The sequence below is a fragment of the Centruroides vittatus genome, unplaced genomic scaffold (assembly GCF_030686945.1).
Source record: "Centruroides vittatus isolate TY-2023 unplaced genomic scaffold, ASM3068694v2 scaffold_576, whole genome shotgun sequence".
In the NCBI taxonomy this organism is placed as follows: Eukaryota; Metazoa; Arthropoda; class Arachnida; order Scorpiones; family Buthidae; genus Centruroides; species Centruroides vittatus.
In genome coordinates this window covers 3511795-3533374 of record NW_027122713.1, presented here as the reverse complement: position 1 = coordinate 3533374, position 21580 = coordinate 3511795, and the positions used below count along the sequence as shown (strand labels likewise).

The 21580-nt window shown below is 33.4% G+C and overlaps 1 protein-coding gene across 1 annotated transcript; it reads right to left on the bottom strand.

Annotated features, from left to right (window-relative positions):
- LOC136989462 (cholesterol 7-desaturase nvd-like) lies at window positions 1-11049 on the bottom strand. Its single transcript, XM_067287615.1, has 4 exons — window positions 10851-11049; window positions 3393-3581; window positions 314-492; window positions 1-246 (listed from the first exon to the last, which is right to left on the bottom strand). The coding sequence occupies exons 1-4, from the start codon at window positions 11047-11049 to the stop codon at window positions 1-3; spliced, it is 813 nt and encodes a 270-aa protein (XP_067143716.1).
- Between the last annotated feature and the right edge of the window lie 10531 nt (window positions 11050-21580).

Below are 21580 nucleotides of genomic sequence, written 5' to 3'. Positions count from 1 at the left end.
TTAATTAATTACCTGTTGAACTTCAAGTGATGAACGTAGTACAGATATTCCGAACAATTTAAAAGTGACAATGCCTTTATATATGTCACAGTAAAAAGTTTCTTCGCATACTGGAGAGCGGGATATGTTGGTTGTGAAGTGAAGAAATCTCGACCAATTTTCTGGATGAAGATTAATTTTTGACGATAGGCCAAAACCGTGAACGCAATTAAAATGAGCAAAATCTGCTGCATTTTCCATAATTTCCTACAGAATATAAATAAAATCGTAAATAATACATTTACTTATTTGGCATGGTGTCAGTTATAAATACCTGAATATGGCAATTTACTATGTGTTCACCACGACCTCTGTACAGCATTAGTTGATTCTCTATTTCTGGTATAACTGGCGGTTTCCACAAAGGAGGTTTGCTTTCTGCATGATGCCACACGTAAATAAATCCGTTTTGTTCGATGGTTTCCCAACTTTTCATTTTAGCCACTTCTGGAACTAAATTTAAATGCATTTTTTACTGTGTTCTATTTAATATTACTCCAAAAGCAAAAGATATGTTTTCAGCATTGAAATAATATAAGCGTATGGTGCATTGGTTCCAGTGCAACGTTTAGAGTAAAATTAATTAATTCGTTTACTAAGACTCATCGCATCAATATTTAAAACTTTCTATCTCTGTCAATCGCAAAGGTAACAGGAAAAATTATTATAAGATTTAGCACAACGTAAAACGAGTTTGATTATAAAATATAAAATCATTGCATAATTTAATACAAAAATCGTTAACTTTAGTTTGCTGTAGTACATGTTTAAAGGGACTGCCATCACCAGTAAAAAGAAAGAAAAAAAAAAAAACTACGTAGACGATTGAAATTTCTAATCTAAATGGCAGATAGCATATCTAGCATCTTCGATTTCAATTTTCCTACTCAGTATGTCAACACAACGCAAGACGAATGTGTATGACAGCAACCGAGCTGCTACACTAAAGTATTTTGGTAAACCTGCTGGAATAAGTCATCGATGTCAAATCAAAAATAGTGGCCATGGAACAGGGTTGTATTTTTATTCAATTGCCTATCGAACAGCTGTTTAAGTCATTGACGCACAGCTGAATGTGAATGAGCTGGTCGGAAACATGCCGCAGTTTGTTGTAGCATGTTATACAGCTGTGAGAATACGGGCAAGGGTAAACCCTCTAGTCCTTAGAACGGTTAGTCATACTCACTAGGATCAGTGGATGGCTTAATAGGAGGGTATCTATGTCGAGTGGGGAGGTGTCGATGTGTTCGTCAATAGGTGTCCGATCTTAAGGTAATGCATAACTCTCAACTTCCAATTAACAAATAATAAAATGTTTAACAAACTAAGGGAAACAAAGGACAAATACAACTGACAATATCTAGGTCGATGGCCTAACTAAATACACCTCTAACTGCTTACTACCGAGAGAAAGTTTACAATAATAAATATAATAATAATACCTTTGTCAGACTAGTATATTTAGTCTAGTCGATGTTTAGATGCGCTCTTTTTATGTGCGATTTTGTATGTGCGGATTTTTTAATGCGAATTTTTATTTGTGCGGTATAGTTGGCGACTAGTCTCGTGCGATTCGTCATGTCTCACGTTGACTTATTATAGCTAAATAAACTTATTATAGCATAAATGCACTTATTATAGTAATATTATTGCATGAATATGCGAAAAATGAAATAATTTACTTTTAACGTCAACAAAACACCACCTGGACAAAAATATGTAAAACAGACGATAGACCAGACGATGCAGTCAAGTGCTGACATCTGTTGTCAATAAATTCTATTTCGTACGGTTTTGAGTTATTTTCTATGTGAGACTTTTTTTATGCAGTCCCTATTGTCCACATAAAAAAAAATATTTTTTAATTGTGTTGTGAAAAACTATTTTTTATAGCCACTCGTGAAGTTTCGTGCGATTATTATTAATGCGTTTTTTAATGCGGTCCCATAATACACCTCATAATAATAATACCTTTGTCAGACTAGTATATTTAGTCTAGTCGATGTGTAGATCTTCTCTTCTGATATGGAGTTGGCTGAAGAATGGGAGACAGATGACGAAGATCCGGAGAGGGACTATATACTGTTTATGGCATCCATTCTTTCATGTGGCAGTGTTCGTTTTTTCCCCGATTGTTGCCTTTCTCTAAGGCAGTCTCTGTAACCTTCGGCCGCTGCCCTGAGTTTGCGTTTTTAGTACCTTTAATTCTAAAATCCTCTCAAATTGGGTTTTAGTATTCGTAACATCTGACGGGATATTATTTCTGACGCAAATGGACAGATGTTCGTCGGAGATGTGTGATAACATCTCTCCCAAAGGAAGTTTTATTTCTCTTCCCACGAATTTGACAGAAATGTGTTAATTTTGACATCAATTTAATATTTTAGCAATTTCTTAACGAAATTAAATTAATCCATTTCTGGATTCTCACACAGCCATTTGCAAACTGTCAAAGATATATGTTTAATAATCATACGTCAATCAATAAAAGACTATCAAGCTTCTCACCCGAGATAACACACCAATCTTTTAATGTAAATCTTACCTAAAGCGTGTATTTCGCGTACGTGTGACGCACTTCCCAGTAGTACACATTATGTCAGTTCACGATTTTAAAAATACTGTAAGTGCCTAGTTAATCCGTAAATATTCTTCATAACTTGGTGTAACCTGGCGTAAATTCATCACTATATTGCAACAATGTAATCACAGTTCATGAATCCTACATGTGACTGTTGCAAGTAGCAGTTGAACAGGTGCCTGTTATGTATTTGTCTTAATCTTTCATGTGTTTGTCTATGATGTAGTTTTTTTCTCACATACCTAGAAGTATGACTATATTTTAAAATAAAGATCAGTCCGACCTCGACTGTGCTATTTATTTTAGTATAGAAACTTCTTACATTGAGATTCGTCACATGTAACTCATGGTGTTGGTGTAGTTATAAAGTGCTTGTGGAAACTATATGCTGCTTCTCGTGCTTTTTATCTTGTTTTCCCATGTAGCCCAATCAATCATTTCGCAATCTATTCCATGCGTATAAGACATGGTCATAGTGCGCTACAATTTGCAGACTATTTAATGCGGCCAGTTTAATAGCAATGTTGGCAATGTCGGATGCTATGTGATTTGTCATATTAAAATATTACATTGCATAATGACCTTAGAAAACTGCCGCAAAATAACTGCATTAATTGCACAGATACTTTTGTTTAAGAAAATCAATTTAACCATTATCATTGCAGTGAAACTAATGCACCCCTTTTTTATTTAGCTGCAATGCTAAGAAAATTCATTTTGAGTATGAATCAAAATAAATATACTAAGTATATATATTTTTAGTAGTCCTCACTTTTTTCGGCGTAAGGTATTTTCACGCAAGAACCATCCTGTCCAGCAAATCGCCATCCGTGGAAAGGACATTCGATGCAATCCTCGTGAACTTTACCATCAGTTCCTAAATGAGCGCCCAAATGAGGGCAATAAGCATCTAAAACAAAACATGTTCCTGTTTTTCCACGAAATATAACGAATTGCTGACCTGTAAAGTAATTAAAACTATATCTAATCATAAATTTTTCGAATTTATTATTATTGATTTATAAATGTATCTCGCGTAAATACAGATCGTGTATCTTTACAATGACTGTATTTGCTCATTTATTAACATACAGTTTAATAAGTACGCTGTACAAGGACGACGCCAGCTAATGGGCCAGGGGGAAAGATGATTTAAATTGATAAAGGATATGAATTGTATGTAGATAAAATAAAAACGATTCATAAAGTTTTAATCATTTACTATGTACCGGAAAAGAAATATCTTAATTAAAACATTTTTTTAACTTACAAGAAGCCTATGAAGATTATTTTAATTAAAACATAGTATTTAAATAATTTTTTTCGAATTTCTAGGAGAGGGCAGCGGCCCCCCTGCCCCCTGCCCCCCTGCCCCCCTTAGCGACGCCCTTGACGCTGTATGCCTATAAATATGTGTGAAATTTATACTAAAGCAATTGCTGATTAGAGGGAAAACAGACACATAATATACATACAGAAATTATTACCTGTTTTTACTAAAATCAAGCATCAGATGTCTACCAAATGTCAATACAGTAGAGCATCGATTATCCGACCCCGATTAACTGACTTATCGGTTAACCGACCGCGTTCTAGTCGGCAAATTCAAATGTCCGCTAGTGATGTGGCGCTATAATATTTGGCTGTCATGGATACTTTAATATTATTTTTGTTAAATTTTTGCGTGTTTTAGCTGGAAACACTCGCTCGACCATGAAAAGGAGGCCAGTATTTAAACCAGGCTTAATTTTCTATTTTTTATTTATTTCTGTATTTATTTTGTGCAAAATAAAGAAATAATTTTTCACGATACAATAGCGACGATTATTATTTTTAAAAAACTTTTTGATATGCTTAACATCGTTAAAAATTCCAAGCAAAGCGACGCACAACGGTGAAAAATTTCAACATGGGGTAGGTTAATAGCGATATACTAATATACTATACCAGGGGTGGGCAATAAGGCCGGATGGCCGAGCGGTAAAGGTGGCAGCCTACCGCTCTGGGGGACCCGGGATCGAATCCGAACGGGTCGAATAATCCCCAGGAATTTTTCGGGGGGTGGTCCGTTCGGATATGTTCGGGCCCCGTCCCTCACCACCCGGTCGCCCCATTGTGGGTCTGGCCGAACCATAATGGGCCTACTAAAAGAGGCCCTCTTAGTGCCCACAGGGCGGAAAGAGTTGGAGTGGGAGCCGCAATGTACGTTTTGCAAAATGCATGGGAGCCGCAGTTCTGTACTGTTGTGGTGGATAGTATGGTAATGTGCGCGATTTTATTATATAATATAAATATAATATAAAACAAATATTGAATTTTTTAATAAACATATTTTCACAAAATTATAAAAATAAAATTGTAAAAGTAATAGTAAAAAACAGAAATTAACACTTTCAGCAAGAGCCGCACGTAACTCAAAAAGAGCCGCATTTGCCCATGCTTGTACTAAACTAATAATGTATTTTTTCATACTTTTCGGTTATCCGACTTTTCAGTTATCCGACAAACCCCAGTCCCCAATTAAGTCGGATAATCGATGCTCTACTGTACTAATTTCAATATGTCAATGCGTATTGTATTTCAAATAAGAATTTTCACTCAGAAAAAACAAACAATTCATATATTGATAAGTAATTAATTACAAAGCACGAACACGAAAAAGAGAATTTTATTCATGCTAAGTTGACCTAAGTGAATGAAATAAACAATTTGAAAAGCTGATAGATTGTGAAAAGTATAAAGTCTTATAGATTTTGTTTTACATCCCAAATAAACACATAAAGTAAGAATGTAGTCTTTATAGAAAGAAACAGAAATGTAAATAAAATAATAAGAGGTCCTACGGATTAGGGAAGAAGAACTTAGTGATCAGCAATGTTTATAAGTAAAGCTAAAAGGCTATTTACATGTTCTTAAACGTGAATTATCTGCAAGTTGACTTTTAATTACGAACGTTCTGTTAGTGTATGTATAGTGAAAAGGTACGTTTATGATTAGAACATAAATAGGAAAGTCTGAATTCAAAATCAAAGTTTAGAACAGTTATATAGTAGCTAAAAACCATTCGCGGAAGTAAACAAAGCCATAGATTAAAATCCTGTTTATTATCGAATGTAAATAAATTTATTTCGAATGGTCCAGACGACATTAAATGTTCTTAGCCCGTTTTAAACAAACATCCTAAAACTGCGTGGAGCCAGCTAATGGGAAGGAGGAGGGTTTCTGTACAATTTGTGTGGCGGCGAAACACAAATTGCTTTTTTGAAGGAGAATCAAATTGCCAGTCACAATGCTTATTAGTATCGGACCTTTATTTTTTGAAAATCATTTACTTTCCGGAAAACACGAACCTTTGTACTGTACATATTATGTGTTTTCCATACTGCGAATGTGATAGAATAATATTGCTAGAATTAAACGTCAACTTTTCGAACGGCCAAGCGAATAGTCCAGACATAAATTTCATAGCAACCTTATAAAAATTATTACGTTACAACCAGAATGGTACTTTTTACTACTTTGAAAACGTTGATAAGAAACTATAAATAAGTTTTAAATAACCTAAAAATATACTGTAAGTTTATAATAATTTGCTAGATTTTAAAATATAAATCGGTGTTTTGTCTTTGTAACACTTCCGTTACTTCCATTGTTCCAAATACACACTATTACTTTTGTATTAATGGTTGAGTAGTTTGTTGGTTAGAAGTGAAGGACATTTTCGCATTTTGTACGAAATCGATTGGCTTTCTAGTGTTTGAATGCTGGGAAGTGTGTGCGGTAGTGATGCAACGAATATTCGGTTACTATTCGGAATTCGGCCTATTCGGCCTATTTTTCGCTATTAGGCCGAATACCGAATATTTAATCACTGTTCGATACACCGAATACCTAAAAACAGGCGTAAGAAATAACAAAAACACAGTAAATTAATCCTTTTGGTATTTAGATTTAATGTAATCGGGTTAGTGTTGTTTGTTTATATTTATTTATAACTTATAACCTGCACAAAATAAAAAACAAAATAATATTAGTTACATGTATTCACAAATTATAATTACAAAGATCAGCACACGTACACATCTATTCGTTCGAGAATCGTCGCACATCTTAGGGTCTGACCCTGCCTATCCTTCTTTTTAAGCGCTCGTCTTTTCTTTTCCCTTTCTCTTTCCTCTATCGCTCTAGTCCACGTATGCCTATGCACATATCATAATGTGTGTGCACGATACTTTCGATTCGTCACTTTTCCGTCATAGATTTCCCATTTTACAATTACGTGACTCATAGCCTGCTGATAACGGAGAAAAGAGACAGATAGGACGTCGGTATAAGTCACAGTTATGATTTCACAGATTCGAGACAGCTTGGTAGCCTGAACGACCCCAGGCTTTCGCCCATGCACGCTAAGTGAAGCTTAGTTCACACTGAGCGCGATTCGCTGGCGAAAGCGAAAAACAGAGCGAATAACACGTCAGACATGACGTCGTTTCCGTCGAATTTTACCATTTTGCAAATCGCTTCGATGTTCGGAACCGTCGAGCTTATTCGCTAGCGAAAAAATTTCGCCACCAATCGTATTGCCGTTAGTTGTCACGTGGTTCTTGTTGTTTTCAAGATGGCTACAGAAACTTCTCACGCAATAGAGTAAATTTTATAATTACGGATTTTTAATATTTCTCTCACCCAGCATAGTTTTCTTTTTGACGTAACTTTCTTTTTCAATATATAAACAAACGAGGTTAACGAGGAATATGGGAAGCAGCCATTATTTTTTTTCCAGATGACGTTTTCTCTCGCTTGCAAATGATTGACTCCTTAAAATTCGCAATCGCTTTTCGCCTTTGGTTGTATGGGTCAATTTCGCTAAGCGAATAAAACTCGTTTTTCGCTTTTCTTATTCGCTTTCGCTATTCGTTCAATGTGAACTAAGCTTGACTTTCATTACAAGCATTTACCTTCTGAAGTCTATGAGAACAATTATTTGGCATTGAGGGCCGCGAATTTCGCGCCAATAAGATGCCTCGACTTGTTCGATTATGTTATGAACTCAATTTCATATTTATTTTCACATTTTCACTTCGCGTTTCTTCTCTGTTCTTTTTCCGTTATTTACATGTGTAGGTCATTTCATTGTTATCCACATTTGATATCATCAATTATCACATACTGCCATGACGCGCTTGTCTGTCCGCTACAACTGTCAAGAATTAACACGATTGGCGATGCGCAGTGGGCCAATAGAGAGCAGGGTCCTTGCCATAATGCGGTTTGCACGCCAATTTTCGTACGTGCGTTAATCAAGTCGAATAGCTTAGCCGAATATTCGGCTATTCGGCCACGCTCCTGGCCGAATATTCGGTATTCGGCCTGAAGCCGAATATAGTATTCGTTGCAACACTAGTGTACAGTACATAATTATGTATATTATTGCTGCATAAATATAAACTCCTTTGGAAGAATACAGCAAAAGAAAAAAATCGATGTTTTCGAAATATATTTTGTGACAATTTTAAACGTCCGGCATGCATACAAATAGGCAAGACATTGTCGAAAACAGGATATTGTGACAACCAAAAACGAAACCATTTATAAAGAAGATTGAAAATTAGAAGTTTAGTAATTAAATGTTCGTTTAAATGAAAAAGAATTTTGTTATATGTTTTCGTTGTAAATGATCTGGCTTTTACTGTGAAAAATTTCGATGAGAAATTATTTTTATGTTTCGTCATTAGAGATTTTGTTTTGGAGAGATTACTAGTTGCAGGAATAAAAAATTTAACTCTCTTGAAAAATATAATGCAAACATTCACAATAAATCTAATAATATAAGCCATCAGTTTATCTGTAAAGGTATGCCTACAACGGCGACTAGGGGCACCCCAAGCAATATTTTTTTGCGTAACAATATTAAAATAACAATAAATGTGGTGCTTTTGCGTTTTTGACTGCATTTTAGTAGTGTACGCCATGATAAATTCAGTATATTATTATTGTTATTTGTGATAGGAATTTATTATTGATATGAATTTATTATTTATACCACGGAATGACACTGCTGCTGCTAGAATGCCTACTAGGGAGCGTCCCTGGCTACTAGTTCTAATATAATACATAGTTTTTGCAATCGAGATAATTGCTTCTGTAACATTACACAACACATAGGCTACATACACGGAAAACGTGGTCAGTAATTTGTAGCCTTTCCATTAACTGAATTTTTCTATTTTTATAACATAATAAAAAATAGTTATCTCTTTGATTACCATGCTGTTGACGTTTTCATTATATTTACAAATTAGTTCTCCTTCGCAGTGTAATACAATTTTTTCTTCCTATCATTTTAGTATTTATATATAGGACATTATTATTATTATTATTATTATGTCAAATTTCTATATTGATGCGAGAGTTTATAACTGTTTTAAAATTCTTTTTTAAACTTTTTATCATTTATGAAAATTTAAAACATATTCATTTGTATTTTTTCGGACCCTTTTCTTATTTAACTATGTACCAAATTTCACGTCTTTAGGTTCAGCGGTTTGCTCTGGGTAATGATGAATCAATCAGTCAAGTCAAACAAGACAAGTAATTTTATATATATAGATAGTAATAAGTTTATAATTATTTAATTTAAACTCATTCAAAGCGTTTTTGCTTTAAAACCTTGTAGAATAGAATGAAGTAGCTTGAACAGTTTTTAGTCTAGACACGATTTTGTGTAATGGCATCCAAGAGGGCAAAGTGACCACCTTCCTGGCAACTTGGTCCGAAAAACTATATTACATTGTTTTATCAATAAAACTGTAATAAATCCATATAGTAATTTAAAATATAATAAAGATTAAATCTAATTTAATCTAAAGCCTAAGAATTAAAGATTACTAAAGGTTACCTACAGAAAATTATATTTTACACGTAGATGACGCAATACCATACAATTACAGACAAATACAAACAACATGGCTGGGATTCTCATGCCATGCAGCAAGCTATTAATGCTGTACAAAATGATAAAAATTCATATACTATAGCAGCAAAGAATTTTAATGTACTGTACCTCGCAATACTGTAATGGACACTTTACCCAACGAGGTTGGATAAAGTGGCCATTCTCGTATAAAAATTTGTAAAAATTAAAAGAAAAAAAAATCCATGTTGTGCTAATGCAAATAAAGTTTCTTGCTTTTACACTACATGCAGTTTATACAGAACTAGGTTAATCGTTTTATGACAAGACTATGTCTTGTTTATAAAATCGTACGTTCTGCTGTCTTATCAGCTTAGAAGTATGAAGGAGTACATGTCAGGAGTTGAAATTTGGCACAGAGTATTAGGTGCTCAAATCATGCGCGTATAAAAAAAACAGACTCGTAGGTAGTCAGGAAACCGAGAACCGAAACACAATAAAATACAAACTGGCAGTAGTGCGAGATTTGCGCATGCGTTGCTGGTTGGTAAGTTGGAAATACGAATATTGTGAAATCGAATTTTGACAAACACGTGCGTTGGGAAGTTCGAAAAGCGAATGTTGCTAAATCGAATTTTGACAAACGAATCGTTGAAAAAAACCCATTTACCTGTCCGTGTTATTCCCCATATATTTCTGGTTGCCACGTGCTAATCTTGACCGATTGACCGGAAATATCTAGTTTCATCATTGGAACTTTTTGAAACTAGATGGCGCGTCGTTATAATTTTATATTAAAACTAACTTCCGAAATAGAATTATCTTTTACATTTATTAATATATATATATATATATATATATATTTCGTTTGTGCAAAATAAAAAAATAATTGCGAACGATACAATAGCCACCATTATTTTTTTCAAAAACGGGAAATTTTCGCATTGACAAAAATTTAACCTGGGGCGTCATGCAACAGAGAGCAATTTCAACATTCGATAGGTTAATTTTAATGAAAATGCATCGTGGAAGACCTCGTGGTGCTGGCTGTGGCCGGCGAAGTTTGAATGATCGCGCCCAAAACCAGCGCTACCAAAAATGATTGGAGAATGAGAACGAGATCTGCCGTGAGCGTCGAAGTGTTCCTGCTTAGTAGTGTCTCCGAGACATAATCTTATCCCAAATACGGCCTTGCCGTTTCACTTGTTCGAATTAGAAAATATGAGTAAAAAATCATTTTAGCTTAGAGTGGCCGCTTTACCCTGCTCTCTTTTACTCTTAATCACTATAGATTAATATAATGTTTTAATATCTTACCTAGAGCAGTAACAGGCTTGCACTTCCCAACAGGAAGATCTCTAGATTCTAACAAAGGTATCCAGCCATTTGGATATACGGGAGGATATTCTTTCGACCTTCTTAATCTATTAATATTTGTTTCTTTTAATAACTGCATTCGTTTTCTTCGTAATTTTTTCGCATTTGTTCTTCCATCGTCATAACCAATATCTGTCATGTCCTGCATTTATAGACATTACTGTTGAGATGAAAATAATATTTTTCAATCTACCAACATTTGTCTAATTCTACTTACAATGACTCTTTTATAAGTTGATAATGGAAAATACATGACCAGAATAACAACAGAAAATAAAATCAGTAGACACGATTTATTTACAAACGTCGTACTGATGCATTTAAACGTATTCAGAAACCAGGAATATTTCCAAAATTCCTCTGCTAGACTGCCGTATATAAAGGTGAACATATTTGCTCGAATTATACTCTTGAAAACGTCTGAAATGAAAAATTCAATTACAGTAGAGAGTCGTTTATCCGAACGCTTTTCAGTCGGACTGTGTCGTGCTGAATCGAACGTTTTTGATACTAGATTTACTTCTAAAGTATAATTTTTATGTTTTTATATTCTTCAATATATTTATTTTGTTTGTACAAAATAAAGAAATAATTTTCAACAATACAATAGCCTCGATGATTATTATAAAAATTTTCGTTAGGCTTAAAATCGACGAAAATTCAACACGAAGCGACACGCAACGGAGAAAAATTTGAACATCGGACAGATTAATATATCACTTCTATAGTCACGTGATTATGTCAGCCTCCCTTTATCGCGCGGCTTCTAACAGAATCCATTTTTTAACTTTAAATTGTAAAATTTTCGACTTCGCTTCAAAAATTATTATTACATCTTTGTTTTCTTTATTTTTTCTACTTTTAAACAGTGTAAAATATTTTCTTACTAGAAGGTAGGCCCGGCGTTGCTCGGGCAAAAGTAACGATAGCGAAGATTAAGATTAAGATTATTACGTTATAGTCACAAAAGAAAAAGAGTAATTTCATCAACGAACTAAGTATTTCTAAAGAAAGGTCGAACTTGAAAATCGAATGTTCTAATGTTGTTCGATTTTCACGACGTGTTTGGATTATATCGTTCGATTTTCATCGAATGTTCTAAAGAAGAAGGGTCGAAAAAACCGAACTAATCTGTTTAAATTTAAAAATCGAATATGTTCTAACATATTACTTTTTTTCTTTCTTTCTTTTCTTTTCTCTAGCGCCCATAAATCTTGCACGTCGCTTTCTATAGTTCTCCATTGTTACTTAAAACTTTGGTGTAACACAATTGCTTAAATTTTGTACCCTGTGTACCAAATTTCAATTTTCAACTCCTAACCGTTCGGACACGTCTCGATAATGTATATAGAAACTTTAATTCTGTCCCTCCCCCGTGAAGAGGAATTTCGAAAAATCCCTTCTTAGAGTGCGTTCTCGTGACGTACCCTAACTATGTACCAAATTTCAACTTTCAACTTCTAACCGTCTGGGCTCTGCGCTGATTATTATTATTATTATTATTATTATTATTATCATCATCATCATCATCATCATCATCATCATCATCATCATCATCATCATCATCATCATCAACTCGTCTCGATTATATATATATAGATTGACACAAATGCTTTATTTGTGTCGAATTTAATGTAATTTGATACGTAAAACGCAAAAAATAAACATATAAAATTTCAACTCGCCGTACTTTCTCTCATGTTTCACCGATCGCCGTCGGGTTTGTTTGTAAATGGGGAAGAAATATAACACTTTCAAGTGAAGTCAGTAAAAATTTCGTACTACTGCGAAAAAATTTGCCAATATACCTTGCTATACCCCCTATTGCGAAAGTCAATAAACGTTGATTGTTTTATGACCGTATTTTCAAATGCTTCTTTCTGACTTGTAAATCCTCCAATTGACAAAGTTATTATTTTGTTTTACTCATATGAATGTTGTATTTAAGATTTAACAGATATTTTCTTTATATTTCTACACATGAATTTTATTTTTAATTTTGAATATGATATAGTCGTGTGTTAGGCTTAACTCGATCATCTAATAAAAAACTTGACATCGCTCAAAATATTATTCAATCCTTCAAAATTCTTTGTTGATAGTATAGATATAAATGTTTTCTGTGCATGAAATGAAGCAATCAAAAAAATAATGTGTGGAACATCGAAAATTCGGCAATTTACGACATGATGTCAAATGCGTTCATCTATTTATAACTAAAAATATTCTCGAAATTTCACCAAAAAATGCATTTGCAACAATATCTATATGAAATTCTTACGCAAGAAAAAAAATTGTACAATTAGCGCAATTTGTATTAAAGATATTAATTTTGAAAATTTTGGTCGCTGTTATTTCTCGCGCGGACAAACGCGATTTCTCGCAGAGTATAATAAGACATCGCTGAGTTTAGTAATAAATCTCGATATCTCGGTTCAAAATCAGGCTAAAATGAATCTATCTAGTGAAAAAAAATAAAATTGTTGAGAGAAAAGAATTGATAGCGAAAACGATGCTCGCGATGACGATAGCGATTATCCCGAACTCGTTTTTTTCTTGATTTTTTACTACTGCGCATAGTCGCGTGGAAGCTTGTTAGAAGCCGGCACTTTTTGGAATTTTTTTCTGAGTAAACTCGGCGCGCAATAAAAATGTTATTTATTATACTTTTTGCAGTTCGAAAAGATTGGAGAACTTAAATTTTTTGAAATTTTTTGAAAAATTTTAGGGAAAATGCCACGAAAATAACCACCACAAAAGCCAGGCGATCATAGAAGGGATATTTTTCGTACACAATCGGTTATCCGAACAAATCAGTTATCCGAACAATCCCAGTCCCCAATTGATTCGGACAAACGACTCTCTACTGTATACTGTTTAATAATTTGTTAGCTTTGATTAATTAAACGCTGATAAATGGTTATTATAAATGATTATTTTAATACATTAGCATTAATGCAGTTTGACTTCACTGTTTCAATGGTAACGATTAGTATAACGTGCGTAAACTCCACGCGTAATAATTTAATATAAATATTCAAGGAATTGGAACATGAACCTAGTGTAGAACGTAGATTTGTATATCAACAAAGTTGTTTTTTATATCGATAAAATATTTTGTCTGCGGAATGCTTAGATTTATGTCGGCCGTGCAGATTTATACTTTAATAAGATATAAAAGTTTGATCTTCATAAGGTATTTCAGTGATTTTACTATTCTCTATCTATTATGAATAAAAGAGGGTGTGTATGGCGATCGGACAAAAACTGATCTCCGAAGTTATTTACATTTTTGTGTACGATTTTGTTCATCCTGTTGAAAGCTTAAGAACTCTTGTGCATTTTATCGAGCTTTTCTGAAAATTTGTAAGGAGGTATATCCTTATTAGTGGGATTGATGTTGTTAAATTTTGTTGGTTAATTAAAGGTCGAAGAAGTGACGAGATAAAGGAGGTCGCGTGTATCTCCAGTATGGTCAAACGTAATAATGATTTTATTTTGTCTTAGCATTCACGACTTCTTATAGTATCCGACACTACTTTCAAAATTAAGCTTTTTGCCATTTTATAATATTTAGAAATATAAAAATGATTTTAAAATAAGATACAGTGGAGATGCCACTACACGCAGTTATAATTGTTGTCAGGAAGGTAAAGGAACTCGTTGCTGAATTTTTTGTCAGTGGTAAAAATCAAAACAACGATTTTCGGTTTGCATATGAATGTTTTCTTCTAATTTCTGACCGCAAACACAAACAACAATTGTGTACACAAATCAAATTTTGGTTGGTTTTATCTATTCTAATATCGCTTGGGGGTGAGAAAAAGGAAGCAGGGTTTTTCCACTTCTCTTAACTATTTAAGTAATTAATTTAATTACTTAATTAACCCCTCTAGAATATCATACTATTATATTTTGTTGGTTAAAGGACGAAGCAGTGGGGAGATAAAAAGAAGTGGTCATATCTCGAGAAAAATAAGACTTAATAAAGATTTTATTCGTTATTAACATTTGTACTTTTTTTGTAAAAATTCGACCCTACTCTAAAATTAAGCGTTTTTGCCATTTTATAAAATTAAAAATATAAAAATTTATAAGAAAATTGCATAATAGATGGCGCTACACATCGTTTTATTTATTTCGCTTAATAATATAAAAGTTTTTTAAATAAAAAGTCATGGCAGCCAGTAAAGTTACACGACTTGTTCCTGGATTAAATTACACTTGGTAACTTTTAGACATTTTTACGATAACGGAAAACACGAAATGAGTATAACAATACTATTCAAAAAGATCTATTAATTTACTGAGAAATCGCATGAAAGATTGAAAGGCATTTCTTTTATTGTAACACAAATACTATTTTCGAAAATTCCAATCATTTATTTTAATAAACATTAAAAATTAATTACAGAAATTATAAGTTGAATTAACTAAAATATAAATTAATCACACAGGAAAACAAACACCTAGAAAAATACAGTTTATGAGGAAAAAAACCACACTTGAGAAAAAAAAGCATCCATTTATTATAATTCTATATTAAATGTGAAATTATTAAAAGAAAACGAGAAAGAAAAAAGACAAATCTAGAAATATTACTTCAATTTTAAGTCAAGTCTTAAATTACAAACTTAAATTAATATAAAACATTTTTTATTAATAAAACTCGTTTAGAAACGGTCAATTATATCAAGAAAAAATAAAACTCTTGAATATTTTGTGTACATTAAAATTATATATAAATCATCAGGTTATTCAAGATAATATTTAGATTATATTTATCAGAATAAATATTTAGAAATATCGCTGATCTACATCTAAACAAGGGCATAGCCTAGTTCAATCTCGTATATCGAAAACTTACACACAAGATTTAATGTTAATTATTCTATCATAAAGTTTATATTCGAATTCATTACTGAAAATGTAAAATACTCTTTAATTAAATTGTATTATTACTTAAATTATCTCTTATTGATGAATTACTGTCAAAAAAACTTTGCATTAACAATCCTTATTCTTAAATTTTGATAATGTTAAAGTACCACACACGTTTCTATCTCGAAATAAAAAAAAATGAATTCTACAAAATCTTTTCAAATTTTTTTTTAAAAAATTACTTTTTATTGAAAATTTATCAAAAAAATTATTTATTGAAAAAGAATATTTTATATTACTGTCGATATATTTACGAATTTTCTTAAACTTTCTAATTTATGGATGTAACGGAAATACAGTAGTGCCGCGTATAACGTACGCTGCGAACAGCGGACTTTCTGTTTGGCCGTTACGTGACTCGAGCAACGGACTGGCTGCAAACAACGGACTTTCCGTTCGACAGTTACGTGCGGCGATCAACGGACTTTCTGCGATCAAGTGCGAATGATTTTTCCACTCTTTTGCCCTTGTCGTTGACAATCTACTATATTTAGATGTTTTTCTCTTCTTGGCTTCTCAGAAAAGCTTCTTGATGTAGGTATTTTGGAAAACAGGTGTTAAAAAAAGAGAGAAACAGACCATCTTGGACATATTTTTCAAGAAGACAGCTGCAAAAAACAAAGGATGGAACAAGAGAAGTTGACCCTGCAAGCCCCGGTAGCCTCTCCTGAATCTGACTCCGAATAAAAAACAATAAAAAGAGACCCGCTGCAATGTGTAAAAAGTGTGTGTCTGTATCAATGTTTGAAGAAAGTGTTCCTTCACCTCCTCACATTATCTGACTACCCAGCATAATTGGTGACTACTCCATTTTCATTTTTTATGGTACAGTACGGTTATTTTATGCTGCAGAAGATTTAAAATTCGCGGAACAACAGACTATGAGAAGTTTAAGCGATTGCTTATAAATAGATTCGATAGAAAGCCTTTATCAGTCCGAACTCAAAAATTTTATCAATACATACAACAGAAAAATGAAGGTTTTCAAACGTATGCAGTTAGACTGCAAAGCTTAGCTTCAGGGATGACTCCTGTTGCAACCGCTGATAATGATAGAGATCGTCAAATTATTGAAAATTGTTCACAGAAAGAATTAGATACAAAATTATTAATTCAATTTGGAGACAAGTCCTCTCCAAAGATCCGGAAAACTTTTAACTAACGGTATCTATTGCAACTCAGGAAGAAATGATAGACCAATTAACAATGAGACCCAGATATAATATAAGTACCATAGATTTTGATGTTGATGAATTAAAACAGGAGGTACAAAGACGAGTCAGAGCGCTTAGATACAAAACAGGTTAGACATAGAATGTTATTTAGAAAACAGTATTATGACTTCATTTCTATCAACCTACAACCTGACGAAGTGCTTCTGCAATTTCTGCAAGAACTTACTTAAATTCGACAGAAGATCGAATTGTCAATGCATTCAAGTCAAATATTCTCTAACTTCTTGAAAATTGTGCTAAGTTCTAAAACGAAATTGACTTAACTGAAACTTTACAAGTGAATAAGATCTAGAAACAGCACATCAATTTCTATTCATACTATATAGCCTAATGATAGTGTAAAGCAGATACGTTTTATTGCTTTAACTATCGCCTTATTCAACGAATATACAGAATAAAAATCTTTATTAGAAACCAGAAATAAATAATAAAATTACACATTACAGTCAAACCTGTTTTTATGTGGTGGATAGGAACCGCATAAAAAAACGCATTAAAAAATCGCACGAAACTTTACGAGTGGCTATAAAAAATAGTTTTCGCAACACAATTAAAAATATATTTTTTTATGCGGTCAATAGGGACCGCATAAAAAAAGTCTCACATAGAAAATAACTCAAAACCGTACGAAATAACTAGGAATTGCTTTTTTAAACGAAATCATGACGAGGCTTGGCAGCTATTTGGAATCTCGCCAAACCTTTTGGAATCTGATTTAGAAAATACGTAAATAATACGGCAAGATTCTAGATGTTTATGAGGGGGTCGGGACCTTAACAGGGCGTTAGAGCATATTAATAGAAACAAAAAAAGTCTAATAAACTATGGGTGTACGGGCGACCCTTCGCGAGATATAGCCCTCGAAAGATGCGCCTACGTCAGTTCCGACCTCGCTATCGCGATCGGGAGTCGCGTCGCTTGCCGTTAAAATTGCCTTTAGAAGACGTTTCCCCCCTTTTTTACTTCGTTCAAGAACTACCATGAATCGATCACTAGTTTAGCACATGGCGGTGTGTGGTGGCGCCCGTACGAGAGGTCAGTCGTGCCGCCATGTTCGCTGCCATAAGTAACATTTATTTTTCGTCTCCGGTCCAAAAATAGGGTACCGTTGAACTCGTCTGGGTCCCCTGAGTTCAAATATATAATCAAAGTCTTGAAATTCCATAGAGAGTAATCTATAGTACACCCAATAGGGCTTGCTGCCTGTTAAACGCGCGATAGGCTTAGCGGAGAAGCGGCGTCAGTTCCGATGTCGATAGTCATTTTGGGGGGCCTATATCTCGCGAAGGGTCGCCCGCACACCCATGGTTTATTAGACTTTTTTTGTTCCTATTAATATGCTCTAACGCTCTTTCAAGGTCCCGACCCCCTCATAAACATCTGGAATTGTGCCAATAATACATTATATTTACCTTCAATTTACGCTTTGAAATGAATCTTACCTTAATGGTCCAGAAATGTGAAAGCACTTTGAAGGTTTAATTAACGTAATTAAAACAGACGTAGAATTTATTGACAACAGATGTCAGCACTTGACTGCATCGTCTCGTTTATCGTCTGTTTTACATATTTTTGTCCAGGTGGTGTTTTGTTTACTTAAAAAATAAATTATTTCATTTTTCACATATTCATGAAATAATATTGCTATAATAAGCTATAAATAAGTTTATTTAGCTATAATAAGTCAACGTGAGACATGACAAAACGCATGAGACTAGTCGCCGACTATACCGCACAAATAAAAAATCGCACAAAAAAGACCGCATAAAAACAGGTTTGACTGTATTTAAACTGAGTCATTTATGTATATCAACAATTTTATTTTCGGTGTATAACAAAAGTATTTATCGACAAAAACGAGACAGTAAGAAAAGAGAGCAGAAATAAAATAGGGGGTAAGTAGTAATTATTGGGCTGCAATTTGAAAAAGTTGTAGATTTATAAATTCCCACTGTCGGCTGTCTGTCGTCTGACCGACTGCCTGTCTTTACTTAACCCTGAGTTATCTCGAGAACGGATATAGAGCCTAGACCAGATATGGATACATAGAGGCAGATTAACTATATAAGAACTTCTGATGCATGCCGAGAGTCACGTTATTTCAATTCAAAATTTTCCCCGAAAGGTGTTAGATGATCAGTATGACTCTATTGTCTCAGGGAATACATGATGTACGGGGGCAATACACTACTAATTTGAGGTGAGAAAACATATTTTAAATTAAATAAATCAATAATATGATTAAAAATTGCAGCCCCGACAATGTGTCCATGTTACAATAAATAATTGGTCGTTTTTACGTTTTTATGTACATTTCAACAGAAAATAAGTAACGAAGGGCACGGTTATCGTTGACCTAATCCTTGACATGTGTTATAGAATTACATTCAGCAAAACTAATTTTTCATTGACATAAATTGCTTCATCTGACCTTTTCCCGGGCAAAAACAGGAAGTTGCAAAGTTCTAACTTCTAATCCTAATCTTGAATCATCATTGTCAATTCTTCCGTAAATGGATTAGATCAGGTAAGAATATTTTCATATGCATAATATTCAAGGCAGCATCCGAAATGATCGTGTTGCTCGGCATAAATAATTTTTACTCATTATTCTACTTATATTATCGTTTTCGATATTACAGTATAAAATTAATATATAATTACTCGATTTTAATTTGTAAGATTCTGACTGCTGCAGTCTCTCTATGGAAAGAAAAAATAAAATATTTCAGTTGGTTGATATTCCCTTTCTTTTTTACTAGAGACTTGGAGAAAAATGTCTTTAATTGGGTTTCAATCTGAAAAAATTTTAGACCTGCTGTCTGTTCTTTCTTCTAGAAACGGTGTTAGATAGATGAAAGACGAGACCAGATATATAAAGTTCGGAGGGCAGGAAGACCGAATTAACTATATACACACCTCCGGTGCAAATCGAAAGTCAAGTTATTATTTCAATTCAATCATATTTTTCCGAAAGGAGTTAGATAGATGACCGGCACAACTCTATTCATAATTAAAGATTAATAATAAATTATTTTTAAGAATATGTTGTCAAATGGTTTGACTATTTATTTATTTTAAGTTTTAAGTAAAGCTGCAAATACTATATCCTATATCAAAACTAACCGTTTCGTTGCACAATAAAAAAAATGTGAAAAATGTATGAGAACAATTACTTTGTAAAGGATTCAAGTATTTATTTTAGTTATACTTTTAAATTATAAAATCTAAGAAAATTCGTAAATATGGCCGGAAATACAAATTATCAATTTTCAGTAAATAATTTTTACGTTTTTGATAAATTTAGAACAAAAAATAATAATAAAATACATTTTAAAAATTTTAAATGATTTTGTAACATTTATTTTTCTATTTCGAGTCAAACGTGTGTGATACTTTAACATTATCAAAATTCAAGGATGGGGGTTGTTATGCCGTTTTGATAGTAATTCATTAATAAGAGATAATTTAAGTAAGAATACAATTTAATTAAAGACTATTTTACATTTTAAGTAATAAATTCGTATATATAAATTTTATGATAGAATAGTTAACATTAATTGCTAGTGTGTAAGTTTTTGAAACATAACATGGAACTTTTCCCATTTCTAGATCTAGATCAGAGATATTTCTAAATATTTATTTTACAAACGTTATTTAAATATTTAAATAACCCCGATGATTAATATATTCTCTTAATGTTCACAAAATATTCAAAATATTAAATGTTCAAAATGAAACAATTAAAATTTTTTCTTATACAGGGCACGTTGCCTGTAAATCGTTTTAATACAGTTGGTAAGCAAGCCAATGATATAGCACGTTTTATTTGAAACGAACTACTGTATATCATTGACTTGTTTATACAGCTGTATTATAGCTGGTTTACTATGCAGCGCCCATATATTTGGTATAATCTTTATGTCTTGTTTATTGAAGTAAACTAGTGCTATTGTTTTCTCATAAAACAATAGCACGACTACGAAGACTTTTCAGTATTTTTCTGAATATTATCAAAGTCTTGATATCATAAAGAGTTTTAAGCAGTGGCGTGCTGTGACATTTGATGATAGGGAAGCTGTGTTTCTGTAAGAAGCCGACTTCCAGGGGCAATCAGTTAAGTGCGCGTCAGTAATGGTCTAGGGTCCATTCGTACATGGGTGGTGGCTGTAGAGACAAAGACGACAAGTATCTGACAGAAACCGTTTATTTTAACATAAAATAAACATACACTATGTACAGAATAGTTTGCTTTAGGACAATCAGCCGTTCGGACGTCCTGAGCGTCGATGTGGTTCTTCGATGGTCGATCGAAGGTGGCCCCGGGACAGTGGCGTTGACAAGTCTGTAAGGCACGGGGAGACTTCGTCCGTTGGAGTCGGGGACACGGTCTAAGTTCGAAGTGGCACGGGTTACAGGCTGGCACAATAAACGAGAAACTGTTCCCCCCCCTTTTTTTGCGCGTTGACACACGGCGCTTTGGTTATTCGGAAC

Excerpts from the sequence above, each read along its gene's own strand:
- LOC136989462 (XM_067287615.1), bottom strand. The coding sequence starts at position 11,049 with ATGACAGATATTGGTTATGACGATGGAAGAACAAATGCGAAAAAATTA. Across the intron at positions 3,582-10,850 it reads CAAGCCTGTTACTGCTCTAG|GTCAGCAATTCGTTATATTT; the intron begins GTAAGATATTAA and ends ATTACTTTACAG. Across the intron at positions 247-313 it reads TAGTAAATTGCCATATTCAG|GAAATTATGGAAAATGCAGC; the intron begins GTATTTATAACT and ends TATATTCTGTAG.